Source organism: Symsagittifera roscoffensis, chromosome 3 (genome assembly GCF_963678635.1).
Source record: "Symsagittifera roscoffensis chromosome 3, txSymRosc1.1, whole genome shotgun sequence".
NCBI lineage: Eukaryota > Metazoa > Xenacoelomorpha > Acoela > Convolutidae > Symsagittifera > Symsagittifera roscoffensis.
In genome coordinates this window covers 59158853-59181276 of record NC_087064.1, presented here as the reverse complement: position 1 = coordinate 59181276, position 22424 = coordinate 59158853, and the positions used below count along the sequence as shown (strand labels likewise).

Here is a 22424-nt window from a genome sequence, read left to right as displayed (position 1 = left end):
TTTGGAACGATTTTTAAGACGATTTAAATCTCCGCTCACGCATTATTAACGCGAAAAACATCGCTCATTAATTATCCCAAATTGGCCAAAATGGCAACCTTCAAACCCCAATAGCTAAACAAAAAATGATCACAGATGAATTACCTCTTCAAATTTAAGCTCAGGAAACAATACCTTTATTCAAAAAAATTTCATCAAAAATGGCCAATTAAAAAGTCGCAATTTTTCTGAAGAAAAAAACCACCCCGAGCACAAACATTCCATTACTTTCGTTAGAAGAGTCGGAACAAAAAAGAAAAGTCGACCAGAAATTTTGAGCTGCGCTTTTATCTCTTTTGAGCAAACTTTCTGCATATATTTTAAAATGCAGGCAAAAAAAGAAAAGTGAATATTTTTGAATTAGTTTCCCCACACTCAATGTAAACTACACAGAGACTTATTTGGCACAAATCGAAACGTTGTTGTTCCAATTTTCGAACAAAACGGAATATTTAAGCTTGGTGTGGTTCTCTTTTATTCAGTCAGTTTTCGGTGATCAAAATAATAGTTTTTAACAAAAAAAATTATGCCCAAATGAAGATATCGACAATCCGATATCAAATTTAAAAACATTTTACTTCCGATCTTTTTTGCAACATTTTGGGAGTTTGAAAATGGCCAATATATTTTGGGTATACTCTGGACTATTTTATGTGCGCTTTGAGGATTTTATCTATCACCGTGAAAGCGTAAAGCGAATTTCTTATGCATGGTGAATTATTCCGCACAACAAAATTGTTCCAAATTGAATTGAGGCTAGGTAATCGGTAGTATCAGTTTCGTAAGATTCAAAATTTCTCACTTGACATTTGCTATTGTCGAAAATTTAAAGTTTGTCAATATTTTATTTTCCGGAAAAAAATTCGATATGGGAAAGTTGGATCATTCAGGGCTTTGCTTTGATATACGAGCAGTCTTGTTTCTATGAACGAGCGTACCTTCAGTCACTTTACGGCAATCGAAATCATAGTTTTAACAAAGTTTTATTTGCCCCATTGAAAATAATGACTCTCTGAAATTCGATTTAAGGATATATTTTACTTCCAACGTTCTTTTTGCAAAAATTTGGAGGTTTGGAAATTGCCAATATGGCGATGATCTGGGATAATTTATAAGCGCTTTGAAGATTTTCTTCATAATATTGAAAGCGTAACGCGAGTTAATTATTCGTGGCGAATTAACCCGCACAACGAAATCGTGTTAATATGAAGTGAGGATAGCTAATCGGTTGTAATAATTTCGTACGACTCAAACCTTCATTCTTGATATTTTATATTGTCCAAACATTATTGTTTTTCAATATTTTCCCCAAAAACTATTCGATATGTATTAGACGGCACTCGGAACTTTCAGCGCTTTGGTCCGATATACGAGCGGTTTTTTTTGCTGCCTCTGCTACGCATTTTGATTTAAAAATTGAAAATTGAGCGCACTTGTTTATCCCCACACAGTCAAACTGCCCTTGTTCAAAGTCTTATTACATCACAAATTATCATATAGTTTTAATTTGAGCTCTATGCAAAGATTTTTATCAGATGATTAAAAATCACAATTGGTCTGAACAAAAACTGCACAGGCCCTAATTGGTCTAAATATTCCGTCCATTTTTTCAAAGCCGTAAGAAAAAATTTACGAAACTGTTTTGCTGAATAATTGCAGGCAAAAGTGTGTTCGCAATAATTGTTCCGACTTTCGATACGAAAGTAACGGAATATTTGTGCTCGGGTGGGTTTTTTTTCTTCAGACAAATTTCGACTTTTTAACTAGCAATTTTTGACGGAGTTATTTTATATCATTCGAAAGGTATTGTTGTCCTGAGCTCAAATTTGAAAAGATATTTCACCTGTGATCATTTTTCGTAAAGTTATGGGGGTTTAAAAATTGCCATTTTGGCCAATTTGGGACAATTAACGCGCGATATATTTCGCGCTATTAACGCGTAAGCGGAGAGTTAATCCGTCTTAAAAATTGTTCCAAATTGATTCAACGAAGCTTATTTGCCATAATTGATTTGTTACAAGTAGCGAAATCTATCCTTTTGTACTTTATATGGCGTGTGGGGGGATGATTTTTATAAAAAACTTCAAATTTTTGAAGAAAAAAAAATTATTGTGTTATATTACTTTTAGTTTTTATTGATATTACTGCTCCATAAACCTTAATAGGCAGTCGGAACATTCAGGGCTTCGCCCTGATACGAGCAGTCTTGTTTTTTTTTGGAGCCGACTAGAGCTTTAAATTTTACAATAACACAGTTTCAAATTGATTCTTCGATCCTAATTGATTCTTCGATATTTTCAGCTTACCCAATTCACAAATTAAAGTGTTATGAGTTAATTTTTCAAGTTTTGTGCAGAAATTTTGGTCAAAACATGGACTTTTTGTTGCTCAAGGAGAGCTCGGAAAATCAAAAAAAGGTCGACAAAGTTTCGAAAATTTTTTGAAAATCCAAACCCCCCCACAAAACGTGCTCGCCTATTTTGTGAATCAATTTACAAAAGTTTATAACTTTAAACATCCCCATCAAGCAAAAGATCTTCGAAAATTATCCTGTTTTTTCATAGCTTCGATTACTTCAACATCATATAAGTTTTCGGCTTTTTAGAGAATAAAAAAAATTATGCCAGAACTGTCGGTTCAATTGTTGTCGAAACTACATCAAAATAAGCCTCTTATGTGGCCAAACAAATTATACGAATATCCTAACTTAAATTATCCGGAAAAAAACGAAATAAAATGGAAAGTTAAAACTCCAATCCTATTTGCTCGTTTGTCCAATCCTATTTGTTCCAAAATTTTAAATTAGCACTATACTTTTGAAATTTAGCCTAAATAAATTGATTTTTGCTTGATCAATTGCCAAAAAATGTCATTCATACTAAATAAAAATCAATTTTTTGTCTAAACAGATTTGAAATGTTTTGCTCAAACTTTTAGAGCTTATACCCCTCTTAAGCTTTGTTAGGCGAAAAAAGAGGCTCATTTTGATTAAGTGTTTAGAGCAATAAAACGGAAAGTAATGTCGTATTTTTACAGTGACTAAAAAATCTAAAATTGATTGATTTTGGGGTAAAATTTAGGCCCAATTTTTGCAAAACAAATTATACTTCTCCGGGGTTTGTCTAACGCCAACTTAAGTTGTGAACAACGCGTCTTAAGTTCCAAGTTTTGTTCGTTATGTCAGGATAATTTAAATCAGCACCGTAAGGGAAAAATTCGTTTCAAACGTTAAAGATAGCAGCTTTTACCTAATAGGAGCCGAGACCAGGAGAATATTTTAATTGATTTTTCATCGAGAATTCAAATTTGATTTAATTCGTGCCCAAAATTTCTAGGAGCTCAAAATCATGCGTCAATTTTGTGTCTAGAGGTCTAAATTTTGTTGGCCAACGAAAAGATTACAGACGATTTGGCATTTAAAATAGATCAAAATTATCTGAAAAATTAATGAAGTGCCTGGATTTGATCTGGTTTGGAAATCAAGATTATCAAAGTTGTCATTATTTAGTAACAATTATAGAGTGCTAAAACATTTTCATCTAGAATTTTATTTTAAAGAGTAAGCTGGATTGTTTTGACATTATATGCAGTTAAATGACATTTAACTTTAAATCGATTTCGAGATTTGAATTGTCATTGAAATTTCTACTTCGGCATGGAAGTTTTGCTATATATCTGTTTGTGTTTAGAATTAGAAATCAAACTGTTTTTTTAACTAAACTTCTATGATCTATCCGATTTCTATGACAAAAAGTTTTTTCTCTTGCAAAAGTAGAGTTCTACCTTGAGTCCTGAGGAACCCACAGTTTGGACCCGTCTGTCTCCTCGTTGTAGCGGGCAATGCCTGCCAGAGGAATGAAGAAAATGGCCAGACCAATCAGGATACCTGCCCAGGGATAGGATCCAGTGAACAGGCCGATCCTGTTAAAAAAAGCCAAGCAGGGTCATTCATCATTGGAAATTAACCACCGGAGTTGGGTGTGCAAATAAAATGAAGTACTCCTCAGGAATGTCGATAGATAACTTGAGCGACGCTGTCGTTTATTCTCGATTCAATTCAAAATTGTAAAATAATGAGCAATTTACTGCAGTTACCAGCTGAAGACCTATTGTGGACGGTATCTTGGAAAAAATCATCTTTAGAACATTTGGCACAAAAGGAGTCTGGTTCGAATCTTGGGCTCTCCTGCAAAGACCGAAACGTAAGAAAAAAACATAATAAAATCAACTCTTACTTGTAGAAAATGCCCTCGATGAATCCAGTTACAACGTTAGAGAAGGTCTCCAGACAACCGCAGTTCAGGAAGTTGCAGGCGTCATCCTCGCCTCCGCTTCCATCCGAGGAGCTTTCCCGGGTGGTGACTATAGTTGAACTTGATGTCGAATCCTTCTTCCTCAGGTCAACTTCTGTGGGTTGCTTGATCGCCGCGACAGCTGGTGGCGAACTCATAACGTCGGTTTTTTTTTATTTTCGGTCAAGTTTTCTGAGGTCAAATTTGGACTGTTTTTTTTTTGTTTAAGCTGTCATCAGTTTGTTTTTAGTTGCAAGACTGTAATAGCGAGAAAGTAAAATACATTTTTCAACTTCGTACAATTGATTTGAAAGAATTAATAGCTTTCAAATGCTCAAATCAAATTTTCTGTTTCAATAGTACGAACGTACAGCCATTTAATGTTAAAAAGTTAGACGAAGAAAGTAAATATCAGTAAATTCACGCAGAAGGAGCCAAAGCCTCGGCGTCGTCAGACTAAACAAAATTAATTTTCATGTACATCGAAAGTTCACTTAAACTGCTTATTCAGTTTAAAAGGCGTGATAAATGAAGTAGTTTAATAGAGAAAGGGACTTTTCTATTTTTTATATTTCGCTACAAGGACTCAATCGCTTTTTGCGTTCGCTTATTATTTAGAAAATTTTTATTCAATAGTCAACATAACATCCCCACAATTAAATACTTTTTTCCCTTACTTTGAAATAGGGGGAAAACTATGAGCCGATAACATATTTGGGACGTTAAAAAAAGGAAACGATAATATAGAAACAGCATCCTGTGATTAAGGCGAAATCTCTTCCTAGAAAACTGCAAATAAGACGACGGCTGTTGAGACGACAACGGTTTTTGGGACTTTCAGTCCCACACAACTCTTCATTTTTATTGAGAAATGTAAACCGCTTAAATTCCAACAGCTCGTTTTAAACGTTTAAACGCTCATATGGCGTCTCATTATTATATCACTTAATGCCCTGTCGTCATTTTTACCTAGCATCGTAAAAGACAGGTAACGGTTGCGCAGCATAATTTTATGAAACCAATGTGGTAGTATTTTTCATTAGTGAATCTAATTCAAGAGCGCATCATGCGACTACCAAAATGGATAAAAGACTGCTTCTGAAACGAAATAATGAAAGGTACGTCAGAAATGAATTTTCTTCACCGTTTCATTCTCCATTCAAATTGCAACCGCTTTCAAAAATATAATCAAAGCTTTTTACATAAAATGCTTGATAGTCAGTCATGCTAAAAAACGGTATGTTTCGGAGTGTTGCGAGTTACATGGCGGTGTACTATTATATGCGGAAACATTTTCAGCGCAGTTTTGTAGAAAGTATAGCAGTATAGCAATCAGGCAAATTTTTCCAATCAACTCAAATCTCAATTAGAGAACGTTAAGGCGCCATAAAATGTTCTTAAGGCGCCATAAGCCATTTAGGTGTGAATGCTGTGATATTTTTGGTATTCATATGTAATTGTTTTAAAAATAAGAAGGAATATATGAAAATTTCAAATTTTCTAATTCTTAAGAACGCATAAATTGGACCAGTTGGCATTTTTGATTTATTTTGGAATGTTTTACCAGCGGGATGAATTCACCGCCTACACGTGAATGAAAACCTGGAAATAATGCGCCCGCCTTAAATTATCGAAGCTGGTAGAAATGACAATTCTCAGAGCCCCAAACTTGTGTCAAAAAAATCCACCGAGAACAGTTTTTGATCCGACTATAAAACAATTTTTTTCCGACTACTTGTGGTTGGGTGTTCGGGATGGTTTCTTACTCCAGATAAATTTGGCTTCTTTAAATAGCAATTTTTTGATGAATTTTTGAATTATTATTCATAACGTATTGTTATCCTGATCTCAAATTTAAAAAAAGTTTTTCTCCTGTGATAATTTTTGTAAAGTTATAGGATTTAAACATTGACAAGTTGGCCAATCTGGGACAAGTAACGCGCCATGTATTTCGTGTTATAAACATTTTAAGCGTCTACTCTCAATTTAACACCAAAATTTAAGGCTGTGAATTAAGGAGTCTTTTAGTATAAATTCTTTGAGTCTAATTCTCACTGCAGAAAGCTATCAACAATATCTGCTGAACAAACACGTCTTGCCAGTTTGGGATGGCATCGAGACGACTCTTCCGCTGCGCCGACGGAAAGCACGTTCAGAGGGAAAATGCGCTGATACGATCTCAAATTTGGTGAAAAAGAAATGGACTTGCTTCAAGTCATGATGAGTGCAAAACAAGTAGGAAATTGATGCTTTCATACTGCAAAGGCTCAACGATTTCCTGAACAAAGGTCAATTCTGTGGGCAAGATCAAAAACCCCACAGTGCGAGACGGAACACTGGAAACTACGAAAGGAAGGACCATGCTGATCTGAACTATGAAGACATTGACCGTGTATTTCGAGGAAATAGCTGAGGACCAATAGTTGGAACTGATTGATTGAAAATATGGTCAACGAAGTCAACTCATTCTCTCCGCATGGCAGTGGATGGATTATCAATAGAATTAAACACTGCAAACCAGTTTCGCGGTCTTCTCGCCAATAAGAGCAGGTTCCTACCTCCAGCTACATGATGCCCACAGCGCTGCTTCTACTCTGCTCACGAATATCGAAACTAAAGATGATGAACGTTGCTTTCTATACTGCTTTGCTGCAACATGCCACAACTTAAGATTTCGACAAAAAGGAACTGTGAAGTGAATAGGGAATACAAAAAGCCATTGGGTGTGATGGATATGGGCAGATTTGAAAAGCTGAACAATTGTCAAATCTACGTCTTTCGGTAAGCAACCTCTGCATGACTTTTGAAAATCTTATTGGTTCTTCATTTTTATTCTTCCCCTATCCAAAACTACTTTCATATTCCAAACCAAATCTAGATATTAAATTTAAATTTCTGTCCAGGTTCAACGAAGGCGAACCGTTACCCTTAAGAGTATCGAACAGATTCACCACTGCCAGTCTGATCGTGTCTTGTTGCTGTAGAAAAATGGGTCAAAGTATTAATATGTGCTGATAAAGGGTCTCCAGAAACTGGCTGAGTACGGGCGACCACAAGTTGCGTCGATTCAACCTGAGATTTGCTGCAAATTTTTTTAAACAAGCACTTCTTTCGAAACTCTGAAAAGACATCTAGAACTGCGATAGCAAGACAAAGATGTCGTCAACACAGAGCCCAATCCCAGAAAAGATGACCTCAAGCTTAAAAACTGAACAGCTCGATGGTTCGTTCCCAGAATATTTTACTACGATTTGAAGTCACTGATCTTGCAAGTTGACAGACCGCAGTCTGATCCGCAGAAATCTAGCAAGCAAACATTTAAAGTCTATCAATAATGCGACTACGCTTTATTCTGACGTTTTTTAAATTGAATTTGGGAAAAAAAAGACCTGTTAACGTTTGATCTTAAAAAAGGACCGGATGTGATGGACTAGCTTAAGCTTATTACCTCCTTTGAATCGTCAGCGAGACAAATTTTTGTAGAAAAAAAAGTACTACACTTTCACCAATGTAACAGGCACGAACGAGAAGTTGCTGCGGTTTGTTGCATAAGCGTTAAGATTTTTTCAGACATAGATCAATTGGCATTTGATCATTGCAATTACACGAAAAAGTTTCTGGGTTGGACGCATAATTTGTGTAACGGTTAATAGACAAACAACGAATTACAATTTAGTGACCGCTCATGATTTGCCGAATTATGACTTACTTTTCATATTCAAGAGATTCGGAAAGCACTTTTTCTGTTACACATGCATCTGTAGAAAAAAAATACAATCTGGGTATGTTTAAAAACCTGAAAAAAAAAACCAAAGAATCCTTCAGAATTTGATTAGTATGGATTCAATCGATTCGGTATCGATTAGTATAAGTTCATCAATTAGTATCAATTCAAGCTGGCGCCGCTGGCGAATTTTGTCGATAACTGGCAGCACAAAAAACTTTTCTGCTGGAGAACAGTTTTGCAAAAGTCGACAGCTACCCCAAAAAAGTCAGTAAACCGAAACGAAAAGGCATAATCCCTAATCATACTTCAACTCCTTCACCAAGTTCCGACAAACTCAACATCCCCTCGAGCAATGTGAATAATTCCTCTAACAGCAGGATATGCGAGTGTTATCACAATTTGTACTTGACTACAGATGTGATGTTATTTGCTTTTGTTTTGAAAATTTTGCGTACCATTTTAGTATTTGATGTAATTGGTTTATTTTTTGGCTTTCAGAGTTTGTTATCAGGATTTCATCAAGTTACTTTTTTTGTGGCAATTCAAGTTTTTTTTTGTAGCAGTTGTTGGAAACTTTTGCATTCGTTTGTTTTTAGTTCTGTGATTATGTAATTTTTCAGTATGATGCTACATTATAGCAATTAGAGAAAAGGGCACTTTCTTAACCCCAATGCAGGTTGTTTTGTTGCAAATTGTTCATCAATATTTTTGATTTCATTTAGGATCATTTGGGACTCCAAAACGTGAGAAAAAAACCAAGGTCATGACAAAAAAAAAGAATTGAAATTGCGTAGCACCAATCCTTTTTCTGTGTACGTTACTTGATTGTTATAACATTAGATTGTTTTAAATTCATTTCAGTTTTTCACTTTTCCGTTCAGACTTTTTATGCATTATGTTTTGTATTGAAAGTGGTGCGAAGCTCAGCTTCCTCTCTGTGTTCATTTTTTTGAAGTTTTTTTGGCTTTGGTGTACTGCAAGAGGTTGTGTCGCAAGTTTTTTTTATAACCGCCGAGACCCGAGTTACATATCAGTTTTTCTCGAGAACGTATTGAAACGTTTATGAAATGATTGTGCGTGTTTGAGGACTTTTCACGCTTGTGATTAGAAGGGGTTCGTAAATCGGTGTAACATTCGCCCAAATACTACATAGTGACGGAGCGTAGAAAAAGCACCTATTGACGACTGGCCGGCTTCAGTTGCCTAATTGCTACTCGTTTTTCACCGCCTAGACTTAGCAGGTAGATTTCTGGTCTGTTCAGGGCTATGTAAAAATTACCATTTTTAGGCCATCAGTCAAATAACTTTTGATCAGCTTCCGTTTGCATGGAAAGATAATCTCATAGCTGGGTCTCAAATTTTGAAAAACTTCCTTCTAGAATATTCCGACCCTCCTTTTTGTGATAAGTTTGTCATTAACAACGCTAATGTTCTTTTTCTTGCTCTTCGGAGGGTTCGGCTGTGTCAATCTGACGGAATGAGACACGGAACATAATTTGTGACGTTCGACCAGAATGTACGGAAATGCAAAATCGAATTCGAAATTTTATTGTTAGATCGGAGTGGGCAGATTAACGGTTTTAACGAATTAGAGGGTCTTAATCGTTCATTTCGACGAACACGGAAGGGTTAATTTATAGCTTAAAGCTAATTTGTAAAATTTCGTTAAAAAAAGACACGTCGCGACCTTGAGATTTCGCGACAACTGAAAATGAAAAAAAAAATAAGAACAACAAGGTTCGTTGAAATAGACGAAGTGAACGACAAGCTTACGATACAAAGTGAAATAGCAATTGAGATTTTTGTCGGAAGACCATTCCGGTTTGTAACGATTGTGCAGCTACAATCTTTACAAAGCATTTCCCGAGAACCAGGAAGGGTGTTGGGACGACGTGACCAGCCTTCCTGAAAGAAATAAGGACAGAGGCAGCAAATAATAAGTTTCGTCCATCCTTGGGAGTTTGATACAGCCGGGAAAAGTTGTAAGCCAGAAATGATCAATTTATTTGTCAAAAAAAGATCAAAAGAAAATTTTTCTTTTAAGCCTGCCTTTACGAAAAGGCAAAAAACGCTACAAATACGGTAAAGTACACTATTTCGTTTGCGGGTCAATTTTCAGAACAAAATGGCTGACTTACACAAATGTTCACTGGCATATCGCAAACATATTTAAACGTTTTTAAATTTACGTTTGATTCAACTTAATCACTTTACTCACATTTTGATTTCCGCTCTGCACAGTTATGGCTTTGATCTTCTCATCTAGAGTGAGTGCTTCTGTGAGTATGGCGGAGTCCAGCACATCTGTGGCCACTACTATGACCTGTGCTATCCTCTGGTAGCCAGGGAACAAGTCAGTGGACCGCCTGTAGTCCGCAACTGCCCTGCAAACAACAACCAAACCGAATATTACTTTCAGCTTTGTTGAAGGTCTCTTCGACCGTTCCGATTTTTGAAGAAATCTGGATTATCTGAGGCAGCTGAGCATTTTCAACAGCATCCTTTCGACCACAAGGAATTAACGGATGAATTGAGCGTGAAAGATTTTGATTCATGTGGCCAGTAGCGTATGTAGGCAGGAGTCGGGCGATATGACCCGCTCACCAGCCAAATTGATTACAGCTTTGACCCACTAACCAGGCAAATAGTATAGAGATTTGACCCCCTCAATAGGCAAGTCGTCCTTATTTGGTACTACTTACGAGTTTTTTTGACGCCCAAAATTACCACGCCTCCCACCACTGATTTGCGCCAACATCGGGCCATTTTCCAAAGACTTGGTAATAATTGGATTCGAATTCTCTTCAATTAGACTTGAATGTTTAACAAAAATTGTTACTTTTGTATGATAAACGTATAACAAGACTGCTCGTATCAGGGTGAAGCTCTGAATGTTCCGACTGCCTTTTTAAGGTCTATGGAGCAGTAATAACATGAAAAAATTAAATATAATAAGAATACAATGAACTTTTTTTAATTTGAGATTCTTTTTGCAAAAATTATCCCCCCACACATAAAGTACAAAGTGATAAATTCGCTCACAGTAACAAGAATTTTTGCCAAATAATCTTCCTTCAACCAATTTGGAACGATTTTTAAGACGATTTAAATCTCCGCTCACGCATTATTAACGCGAAAAACATCGCTCATTAATTATCCCAAATTGGCCAAAATGGCAACCTTCAAACCCCAATAGCTAAACAAAAAATGATCACAGATGAATTACCTCTTCAAATTTAAGCTCAGGAAACAATACCTTTATTCAAAAAAATTTCATCAAAAATGGCCAATTAAAAAGTCGCAATTTGTCTGAAGAAAAAAACCACCCCGAGCACAAACATTCCATTACTTTCGTTAGAAGAGTCGGAACAAAAAAGAAAAGTCGACCAGAAATTTTGAGCTGCGCTTTTATCTCTTTTGAGCAAACTTTCTGCATATATTTTAAAATGCAGGCAAAAAAAGAAAAGTGAATATTTTTGAATTAGTTTCCCCACACTCAATGTAAACTACACAGAGACTTATTTGGCACAAATCGAAACGTTGTTGTTCCAATTTTCGAACAAAACGGAATATTTAAGCTTGGTGTGGTTCTCTTTTATTCAGTCAGTTTTCGGTGATCAAAATAATAGTTTTTAACAAAAAAAATTATGCCCAAATGAAGATATCGACAATCCGATATCAAATTTAAAAACATTTTACTTCCGATCTTTTTTGCAACATTTTGGGAGTTTGAAAATGGCCAATATATTTTGGGTATACTCTGGACTATTTTATGTGCGCTTTGAGGATTTTATCTATCACCGTGAAAGCGTAAAGCGAATTTCTTATGCATGGTGAATTATTCCGCACAACAAAATTGTTCCAAATTGAATTGAGGCTAGGTAATCGGTAGTATCAGTTTCGTAAGATTCAAAATTTCTCACTTGACATTTGCTATTGTCGAAAATTTAAAGTTTGTCAATATTTTATTTTCCGGAAAAAAATTCGATATGGGAAAGTTGGATCATTCAGGGCTTTGCTTTGATATACGAGCAGTCTTGTTTCTATGAACGAGCGTACCTTCAGTCACTTTACGGCAATCGAAATCATAGTTTTAACAAAGTTTTATTTGCCCCATTGAAAATAATGACTCTCTGAAATTCGATTTAAGGATATATTTTACTTCCAACGTTCTTTTTGCAAAAATTTGGAGGTTTGGAAATTGCCAATATGGCGATGATCTGGGATAATTTATAAGCGCTTTGAAGATTTTCTTCATAATATTGAAAGCGTAACGCGAGTTAATTATTCGTGGCGAATTAACCCGCACAACGAAATCGTGTTAATATGAAGTGAGGATAGCTAATCGGTTGTAATAATTTCGTACGACTCAAACCTTCATTCTTGATATTTTATATTGTCCAAACATTATTGTTTTTCAATATTTTCCCCAAAAACTATTCGATATGTATTAGACGGCACTCGGAACTTTCAGCGCTTTGGTCCGATATACGAGCGGTTTTTTTTGCTGCCTCTGCTACGCATTTTGATTTAAGAATTGAAAATTGAGCGCACTTGTTTATCCCCACACAGTCAAACTGCCCTTGTTCAAAGTCTTATTACATCACAAATTATCATATAGTTTTAATTTGAGCTCTATGCAAAGATTTTTATCAGATGATTAAAAATCACAATTGGTCTGAACAAAAACTGCACAGGCCCTAATTGGTCTAAATATTCCGTCCATTTTTTCAAAGCCGTAAGAAAAAATTTACGAAACTGTTTTGCTGAATAATTGCAGGCAAAAGTGTGTTCGCAATAATTGTTCCGACTTTCGATACGAAAGTAACGGAATATTTGTGCTCGGGTGGGTTTTTTTTCTTCAGACAAATTTCGACTTTTTAACTAGCAATTTTTGACGGAGTTATTTTATATCATTCGAAAGGTATTGTTGTCCTGAGCTCAAATTTGAAAAGATATTTCACCTGTGATCATTTTTCGTAAAGTTATGGGGGTTTAAAAATTGCCATTTTGGCCAATTTGGGACAATTAACGCGCGATATATTTCGCGCTATTAACGCGTAAGCGGAGAGTTAATCCGTCTTAAAAATTGTTCCAAATTGATTCAACGAAGCTTATTTGCCATAATTGATTTGTTACAAGTAGCGAAATCTATCCTTTTGTACTTTATATGGCGTGTGGGGGGATGATTTTTATAAAAAACTTCAAATTTTTGAAGAAAAAAAAATTATTGTGTTATATTACTTTTAGTTTTTATTGATATTACTGCTCCATAAACCTTAATAGGCAGTCGGAACATTCAGGGCTTCGCCCTGATACGAGCAGTCTTGTTTTTTTTTTGGAGCCGACTAGAGCTTTAAATTTTACAATAACACAGTTTCAAATTGATTCTTCGATCCTGACTAAGTGAAAACCATTAAAACTTAAGTTGGAACACTTTGGGAAAACAATATTTTCAGCTTACCCAATTCACAAATTAAAGTGTTATGAGTTAATTTTTCAAGTTTTGTGCAGAAATTTTGGTCAAAACATGGACTTTTTGTTGCTCAAGGAGAGCTCGGAAAATCAAAAAAAGGTCGACAAAGTTTCGAAAATTTTTTGAAAATCCAAACCCCCCCACAAAACGTGCTCGCCTATTTTGTGAATCAATTTACAAAAGTTTATAACTTTAAACATCCCCATCAAGCAAAAGATCTTCGAAAATTATCCTGTTTTTTCATAGCTTCGATTACTTCAACATCATATAAGTTTTCGGCTTTTTAGAGAATAAAAAAAATTATGCCAGAACTGTCGGTTCAATTGTTGTCGAAACTACATCAAAATAAGCCTCTTATGTGGCCAAACAAATTATACGAATATCCTAACTTAAATTATCCGGAAAAAAACGAAATAAAATGGAAAGTTAAAACTCCAATCCTATTTGCTCGTTTGTCCAATCCTATTTGTTCCAAAATTTTAAATTAGCACTATACTTTTGAAATTTAGCCTAAATAAATTGATTTTTGCTTGATCAATTGCCAAAAAATGTCATTCATACTAAATAAAAATCAATTTTTTGTCTAAACAGATTTGAAATGTTTTGCTCAAACTTTTAGAGCTTATACCCCTCTTAAGCTTTGTTAGGCGAAAAAAGAGGCTCATTTTGATTAAGTGTTTAGAGCAATAAAACGGAAAGTAATGTCGTATTTTTACAGTGACTAAAAAATCTAAAATTGATTGATTTTGGGGTAAAATTTAGGCCCAATTTTTGCAAAACAAATTATACTTCTCCGGGGTTTGTCTAACGCCAACTTAAGTTGTGAACAACGCGTCTTAAGTTCCAAGTTTTGTTCGTTATGTCAGGATAATTTAAATCAGCACCGTAAGGGAAAAATTCGTTTCAAACGTTAAAGATAGCAGCTTTTACCTAATAGGAGCCGAGACCAGGAGAATATTTTAATTGATTTTTCATCGAGAATTCAAATTTGATTTAATTCGTGCCCAAAATTTCTAGGAGCTCAAAATCATGCGTCAATTTTGTGTCTAGAGGTCTAAATTTTGTTGGCCAACGAAAAGATTACAGACGATTTGGCATTTAAAATAGATCAAAATTATCTGAAAAATTAATGAAGTGCCTGGATTTGATCTGGTTTGGAAATCAAGATTATCAAAGTTGTCATTATTTAGTAACAATTATAGAGTGCTAAAACATTTTCATCTAGAATTTTATTTTAAAGAGTAAGCTGGATTGTTTTGACATTATATGCAGTTAAATGACATTTAACTTTAAATCGATTTCGAGATTTGAATTGTCATTGAAATTTCTACTTCGGCATGGAAGTTTTGCTATATATCTGTTTGTGTTTAGAATTAGAAATCAAACTGTTTTTTTAACTAAACTTCTATGATCTATCCGATTTCTATGACAAAAAGTTTTTTCTCTTGCAAAAGTAGAGTTCTACCTTGAGTCCTGAGGAACCCACAGTTTGGACCCGTCTGTCTCCTCGTTGTAGCGGGCAATGCCTGCCAGAGGAATGAAGAAAATGGCCAGACCAATCAGGATACCTGCCCAGGGATAGGATCCAGTGAACAGGCCGATCCTGTTAAAAAAAGCCAAGCAGGGTCATTCATCATTGGAAATTAACCACCGGAGTTGGGTGTGCAAATAAAATGAAGTACTCCTCAGGAATGTCGATAGATAACTTGAGCGACGCTGTCGTTTATTCTCGATTCAATTCAAAATTGTAAAATAATGAGCAATTTACTGCAGTTACCAGCTGAAGACCTATTGTGGACGGTATCTTGGAAAAAATCATCTTTAGAACATTTGGCACAAAAGGAGTCTGGTTCGAATCTTGGGCTCTCCTGCAAAGACCGAAACGTAAGAAAAAAAACATAATAAAATCAACTCTTACTTGTAGAAAATGCCCTCGATGAATCCAGTTACAACGTTAGAGAAGGTCTCCAGACAACCGCAGTTCAGGAAGTTGCAGGCGTCATCCTCGCCTCCGCTTCCATCCGAGGAGCTTTCCCGGGTGGTGACTATAGTTGAACTTGATGTCGAATCCTTCTTCCTCAGGTCAACTTCTGTGGGTTGCTTGATCGCCGCGACAGCTGGTGGCGAACTCATAACGTCGGTTTTTTTTTATTTTCGGTCAAGTTTTCTGAGGTCAAATTTGGACTGTTTTTTTTTTTGTTTAAGCTGTCATCAGTTTGTTTTTAGTTGCAAGACTGTAATAGCGAGAAAGTAAAATACATTTTTCAACTTCGTACAATTGATTTGAAAGAATTAATAGCTTTCAAATGCTCAAATCAAATTTTCTGTTTCAATAGTACGAACGTACAGCCATTTAATGTTAAAAAGTTAGACGAAGAAAGTAAATATCAGTAAATTCACGCAGAAGGAGCCAAAGCCTCGGCGTCGTCAGACTAAACAAAATTAATTTTCATGTACATCGAAAGTTCACTTAAACTGCTTATTCAGTTTAAAAGGCGTGATAAATGAAGTAGTTTAATAGAGAAAGGGACTTTTCTATTTTTTATATTTCGCTACAAGGACTCAATCGCTTTTTGCGTTCGCTTATTATTTAGAAAATTTTTATTCAATAGTCAACAAAACATCCCCACAATTAAATACTTTTTTCCCTTACTTTGAAATAGGGGGAAAACTATGAGCCGATAACATATTTGGGACGTTAAAAAAAGGAAACGATAATATAGAAACAGCATCCTGTGATTAAGGCGAAATCTCTTCCTAGAAAACTGCAAATAAGACGACGGCTGTTGAGACGACAACGGTTTTTGGGACTTTCAGTCCCACACAACTCTTCATTTTTATTGAGAAATGTAAACCGCTTAAATTCCAACAGCTCGTTTTAAACGTTTAAACGCTCATATGGCGTCTCATTATTATATCACTTAATGCCCTGTCGTCATTTTTACCTAGCATCGTAAAAGACAGGTAACGGTTGCGCAGCATAATTTTATGAAACCAATGTGGTAGTATTTTTCATTAGTGAATCTAATTCAAGAGCGCATCATGCGACTACCAAAATGGATAAAAGACTGCTTCTGAAACGAAATAATGAAAGGTACGTCAGAAATGAATTTTCTTCACCGTTTCATTCTCCATTCAAATTGCAACCGCTTTCAAAAATATAATCAAAGCTTTTTACATAAAATGCTTGATAGTCAGTCATGCTAAAAAACGGTATGTTTCGGAGTGTTGCGAGTTACATGGCGGTGTACTATTATATGCGGAAACATTTTCAGCGCAGTTTTGTAGAAAGTATAGCAGTATAGCAATCAGGCAAATTTTTCCAATCAACTCAAATCTCAATTAGAGAACGTTAAGGCGCCATAAAATGTTCTTAAGGCGCCATAAGCCATTTAGGTGTGAATGCTGTGATATTTTTGGTATTCATATGTAATTGTTTTAAAAATAAGAAGGAATATATGAAAATTTCAAATTTTCTAATTCTTAAGAACGCATAAATTGGACCAGTTGGCATTTTTGATTTATTTTGGAATGTTTTACCAGCGGGATGAATTCACCGCCTACACGTGAATGAAAACCTGGAAATAATGCGCCCGCCTTAAATTATCGAAGCTGGTAGAAATGACAATTCTCAGAGCCCCAAACTTGTGTCAAAAAAATCCACCGAGAACAGTTTTTGATCCGACTATAAAACAATTTTTTTCCGACTACTTGTGGTTGGGTGTTCGGGATGGTTTCTTACTCCAGATAAATTTGGCTTCTTTAAATAGCAATTTTTTGATGAATTTTTGAATTATTATTCATAACGTATTGTTATCCTGATCTCAAATTTAAAAAAAGTTTTTCTCCTGTGATAATTTTTGTAAAGTTATAGGATTTAAACATTGACAAGTTGGCCAATCTGGGACAAGTAACGCGCCATGTATTTCGTGTTATAAACATTTTAAGCGTCTACTCTCAATTTAACACCAAAATTTAAGGCTGTGAATTAAGGAGTCTTTTAGTATAAATTCTTTGAGTCTAATTCTCACTGCAGAAAGCTATCAACAATATCTGCTGAACAAACACGTCTTGCCAGTTTGGGATGGCATCGAGACGACTCTTCCGCTGCGCCGACGGAAAGCACGTTCAGAGGGAAAATGCGCTGATACGATCTCAAATTTGGTGAAAAAGAAATGGACTTGCTTCAAGTCATGATGAGTGCAAAACAAGTAGGAAATTGATGCTTTCATACTGCAAAGGCTCAACGATTTCCTGAACAAAGGTCAATTCTGTGGGCAAGATCAAAAACCCCACAGTGCGAGACGGAACACTGGAAACTACGAAAGGAAGGACCATGCTGATCTGAACTATGAAGACATTGACCGTGTATTTCGAGGAAATAGCTGAGGACCAATAGTTGGAACTGATTGATTGAAAATATGGTCAACGAAGTCAACTCATTCTCTCCGCATGGCAGTGGATGGATTATCAATAGAATTAAACACTGCAAACCAGTTTCGCGGTCTTCTCGCCAATAAGAGCAGGTTCCTACCTCCAGCTACATGATGCCCACAGCGCTGCTTCTACTCTGCTCACGAATATCGAAACTAAAGATGATGAACGTTGCTTTCTATACTGCTTTGCTGCAACATGCCACAACTTAAGATTTCGACAAAAAGGAACTGTGAAGTGAATAGGGAATACAAAAAGCCATTGGGTGTGATGGATATGGGCAGATTTGAAAAGCTGAACAATTGTCAAATCTACGTCTTTCGGTAAGCAACCTCTGCATGACTTTTGAAAATCTTATTGGTTCTTCATTTTTATTCTTCCCCTATCCAAAACTACTTTCATATTCCAAACCAAATCTAGATATTAAATTTAAATTTCTGTCCAGGTTCAACGAAGGCGAACCGTTACCCTTAAGAGTATCGAACAGATTCACCACTGCCAGTCTGATCGTGTCTTGTTGCTGTAGAAAAATGGGTCAAAGTATTAATATGTGCTGATAAAGGGTCTCCAGAAACTGGCTGAGTACGGGCGACCACAAGTTGCGTCGATTCAACCTGAGATTTGCTGCAAATATTTTTAAACAAGCACTTCTTTCGAAACTCTGAAAAGACATCTAGAACTGCGATAGCAAGACAAAGATGTCGTCAACACAGAGCCCAATCCCAGAAAAGATGACCTCAAGCTTAAAAACTGAACAGCTCGATGGTTCGTTCCCAGAATATTTTACTACGATTTGAAGTCACTGATCTTGCAAGTTGACAGACCGCAGTCTGATCCGCAGAAATCTAGCAAGCAAACATTTAAAGTCTATCAATAATGCGACTACGCTTTATTCTGACGTTTTTTAAATTGAATTTGGGAAAAAAAAGACCTGTTAACGTTTGATCTTAAAAAAGGACCGGATGTGATGGACTAGCTTAAGCTTATTACCTCCTTTGAATCGTCAGCGAGACAAATTTTTGTAGAAAAAAAAGTACTACACTTTCACCAATGTAACAGGCACGAACGAGAAGTTGCTGCGGTTTGTTGCATAAGCGTTAAGATTTTTTCAGACATAGATCAATTGGCATTTGATCATTGCAATTACACGAAAAAGTTTCTGGGTTGGACGCATAATTTGTGTAACGGTTAATAGACAAACAACGAATTACAATTTAGTGACCGCTCATGATTTGCCGAATTATGACTTACTTTTCATATTCAAGAGATTCGGAAAGCACTTTTTCTGTTACACATGCATCTGTAGAAAAAAAATACAATCTGGGTATGTTTAAAAACCTGAAAAAAAAACCAAAGAATCCTTCAGAATTTGATTAGTATGGATTCAATCGATTCGGTATCGATTAGTATAAGTTCATCAATTAGTATCAATTCAAGCTGGCGCCGCTGGCGAATTTTGTCGATAACTGGCAGCACAAAAAACTTTTCTGCTGGAGAACAGTTTTGCAAAAGTCGACAGCTACCCCAAAAAAGTCAGTAAACCGAAACGAAAAGGCATAATCCCTAATCATACTTCAACTCCTTCACCAAGTTCCGACAAACTCAACATCCCCTCGAGCAATGTGAATAATTCCTCTAACAGCAGGATATGCGAGTGTTATCACAATTTGTACTTGACTACAGATGTGATGTTATTTGCTTTTGTTTTGAAAATTTTGCGTACCATTTTAGTATTTGATGTAATTGGTTTATTTTTTGGCTTTCAGAGTTTGTTATCAGGATTTCATCAAGTTACTTTTTTTGTGGCAATTCAAGTTTTTTTTTGTAGCAGTTGTTGGAAACTTTTGCATTCGTTTGTTTTTAGTTCTGTGATTATGTAATTTTTCAGTATGATGCTACATTATAGCAATTAGAGAAAAGGGCACTTTCTTAACCCCAATGCAGGTTGTTTTGTTGCAAATTGTTCATCAATATTTTTGATTTCATTTAGGATCATTTGGGACTCCAAAACGTGAGAAAAAAACCAAGGTCATGACAAAAAAAAAGAATTGAAATTGCGTAGCACCAATCCTTTTTCTGTGTACGTTACTTGATTGTTATAACATTAGATTGTTTTAAATTCATTTCAGTTTTTCACTTTTCCGTTCAGACTTTTTATGCATTATGTTTTGTATTGAAAGTGGTGCGAAGCTCAGCTTCCTCTCTGTGTTCATTTTTTTGAAGTTTTTTTGGCTTTGGTGTACTGCAAGAGGTTGTGTCGCAAGTTTTTTTTTATAACCGCCGAGACCCGAGTTACATATCAGTTTTTCTCGAGAACGTATTGAAACGTTTATGAAATGATTGTGCGTGTTTGAGGACTTTTCACGCTTGTGATTAGAAGGGGTTCGTAAATCGGTGTAACATTCGCCCAAATACTACATAGTGACGGAGCGTAGAAAAAGCACCTATTGACGACTGGCCGGCGTCAGTTGCCTAATTGCTACTCGTTTTTCACCGCCTAGACTTAGCAGGTAGATTTCTGGTCTGTTCAGGGCTATGTAAAAATTACCATTTTTAGGCCATCAGTCAAATAACTTTTGATCAGCTTCCGTTTGCATGGAAAGATAATCTCATAGCTGGGTCTCAAATTTTGAAAAACTTCCTTCTAGAATATTCCGACCCTCCTTTTTGTGATAAGTTTGTCATTAACAACGCTAATGTTCTTTTTCTTGCTCTTCGGAGGGTTCGGCTGTGTCAATCTGACGGAATGAGACACGGAACATAATTTGTGACGTTCGACCAGAATGTACGGAAATGCAAAATCGAATTCGAAATTTTATTGTTAGATCGGAGTGGGCAGATTAACGGTTTTAACGAATTAGAGGGTCTTAATCGTTCATTTCGACGAACACGGAAGGGTTAATTTATAGCTTAAAGCTAATTTGTAAAATTTCGTTAAAAAAAGACACGTCGCGACCTTGAGATTTCGCGACAACTGAAAATGAAAAAAAAAATAAGAACAACAAGGTTCGTTGAAATAGACGAAGTGAACGACAAGCTTACGATACAAAGTGAAATAGCAATTGAGATTTTTGTCGGAAGACCATTCCGGTTTGTAACGATTGTGCAGCTACAATCTTTACAAAGCATTTCCCGAGAACCAGGAAGGGTGTTGGGACGACGTGACCAGCCTTCCTGAAAGAAATAAGGACGTAATTCCCTGGGTTCCAGAATCCGGAGGGGTCTCGGGAGGAGAACTAGAATTGCATTTTATAAATTTTTAGCTTCCTGGACATTTCCTTAATTGAATTAGTAACATCTAAATTCGTTTTCGCGAAGCTAGGATTTGAGGGAAAGGGTTGATCCATCTTCGATGGAGATGATGATTTTCATCTGCTGAATAAAATCAATAGTAATATAATAAATAAGTTGTAGCCGTGATTTTAGGAGTGTTAGGAGTGTTAAATAAGTTAATTAGAGCGTTCTGATCGAAGCCGGAAACAGTAACGTTTTTTTATCGACCCGATGTTAGAAAAACCACCAAAAGAACTGGCTTTGGCAGAGACGGTGAAAAGCATGTAGAGCTGCGTTTAGTCGCTGCCCAGTCGTTTTAGAACCCAGCTTTTTTTTCCGTCGATATGTACTTCCGAGTGAATGCTACATAGATGTTTTTATGGCGCTTCTGGGTGTTATTCGTTTTTTGAACATCATGACCGGCAGAACCCTTAACGAGCATTCTGCGCCGAGCGGATGCTCAAAACAAGGCCCTAACCACCGGCGCGGAAGGGTAGTTTGGAACGCGGAAGCCTTCCGGATTCCCGTGAATAGCTTTTCAACCTAGTTAAGACCGAAAATTCACGAACCAGGAAGGGTGGGGGGATTCGCGGTCCCGTCTTTCCCTGAGTGGAACCTGAACAAAAACAGTTAAAGATATACAGAAAACCAAATTAAAGTAGTATAGTGGCTAAGAAAAATAGAAAAAAAATAAAAAAAAAGAACCGAAAAACCAAAAACAGTAAAAAGTATAAAATCAGTAGAAATTACCCCCCCCAGACGGTAGATGTGATCCGACCCTCCTGTTCTTTGTTCTTAGATATATTGTTGTTACAGGCATTTATATCAGTCAGAATCGTTACGATCAAATATATGGCCCGTTTGGGGTTTTTGTAATGTAGGGTTATTTGAGTGTTTAAGCACGTTAATGCTAATTTGTGCTCAATTCGGAAGGTTCTCGGGATTAGAGAAGAAGACTGAACCGGCAAGCAGTGCAAGAAAGTTCTCAAGGACAACAACAATCGACTGTTGGGCATCGTTAACAAATTTTGAGTCCCTTTTGGTACAAAAACTTAGATATCAATCTGTGGGGAGCTCGACAGTGACTGCACTGTAGTGACCCTTCACCGAATTAAGAATATCCGAGTTAAGCACCTTAATTCGGGTATTGAACAAACCCAGAGAAATATAATATTACTAGTAT

At 36.1% G+C, this 22424-nt stretch overlaps 2 protein-coding genes across 2 annotated transcripts in view; both read right to left on the bottom strand.

Annotated features, from left to right (window-relative positions):
- LOC134841405 (NPC intracellular cholesterol transporter 1-like) overlaps nt 1–5112 on the bottom strand; it is a 36806-nt gene extending 31694 nt beyond the window's left edge. Inside the window, exons 1-2 of the mRNA XM_063857375.1 lie at nt 4275–5112; nt 3823–3960 (exon numbers count right to left, since the gene is read on the bottom strand). Coding sequence (XP_063713445.1) covers nt 3823–3960; nt 4275–4489 — 353 coding nt within the window. The 5' untranslated portion in view covers nt 4490–5112. The remainder of the gene's footprint in view (nt 1–3822; nt 3961–4274) is intronic.
- A 5131-nt stretch (nt 5113–10243) lies between these two features.
- LOC134841771 (uncharacterized) lies at nt 10244–16112 on the bottom strand. The gene is made up of 3 exons (XM_063857808.1): nt 15453–16112; nt 15000–15137; nt 10244–10442 (listed from the first exon to the last, which is right to left on the bottom strand). The coding sequence occupies exons 1-3, from the start codon at nt 15665–15667 to the stop codon at nt 10244–10246; spliced, it is 552 nt and encodes a 183-aa protein (XP_063713878.1). The 5' UTR covers nt 15668–16112.
- Between the last annotated feature and the right edge of the window lie 6312 nt (nt 16113–22424).

Bases quoted from the DNA above. Each gene is read 5' to 3' on its own strand.
- LOC134841771 (XM_063857808.1), bottom strand. From the start codon at position 15,667: ATGAGTTCGCCACCAGCTGTCGCGGCGATCAAGCAACCCACAGAAGTT. The intron at 15,138-15,452 runs GTAAGAGTTGAT...TTTTTTTAACAG, and splicing joins ATCGAGGGCATTTTCTACAA to GATCGGCCTGTTCACTGGAT. The intron at 10,443-14,999 runs GTAGAACTCTAC...TGTTGTTTGCAG, and splicing joins TGGGTTCCTCAGGACTCAAG to GGCAGTTGCGGACTACAGGC.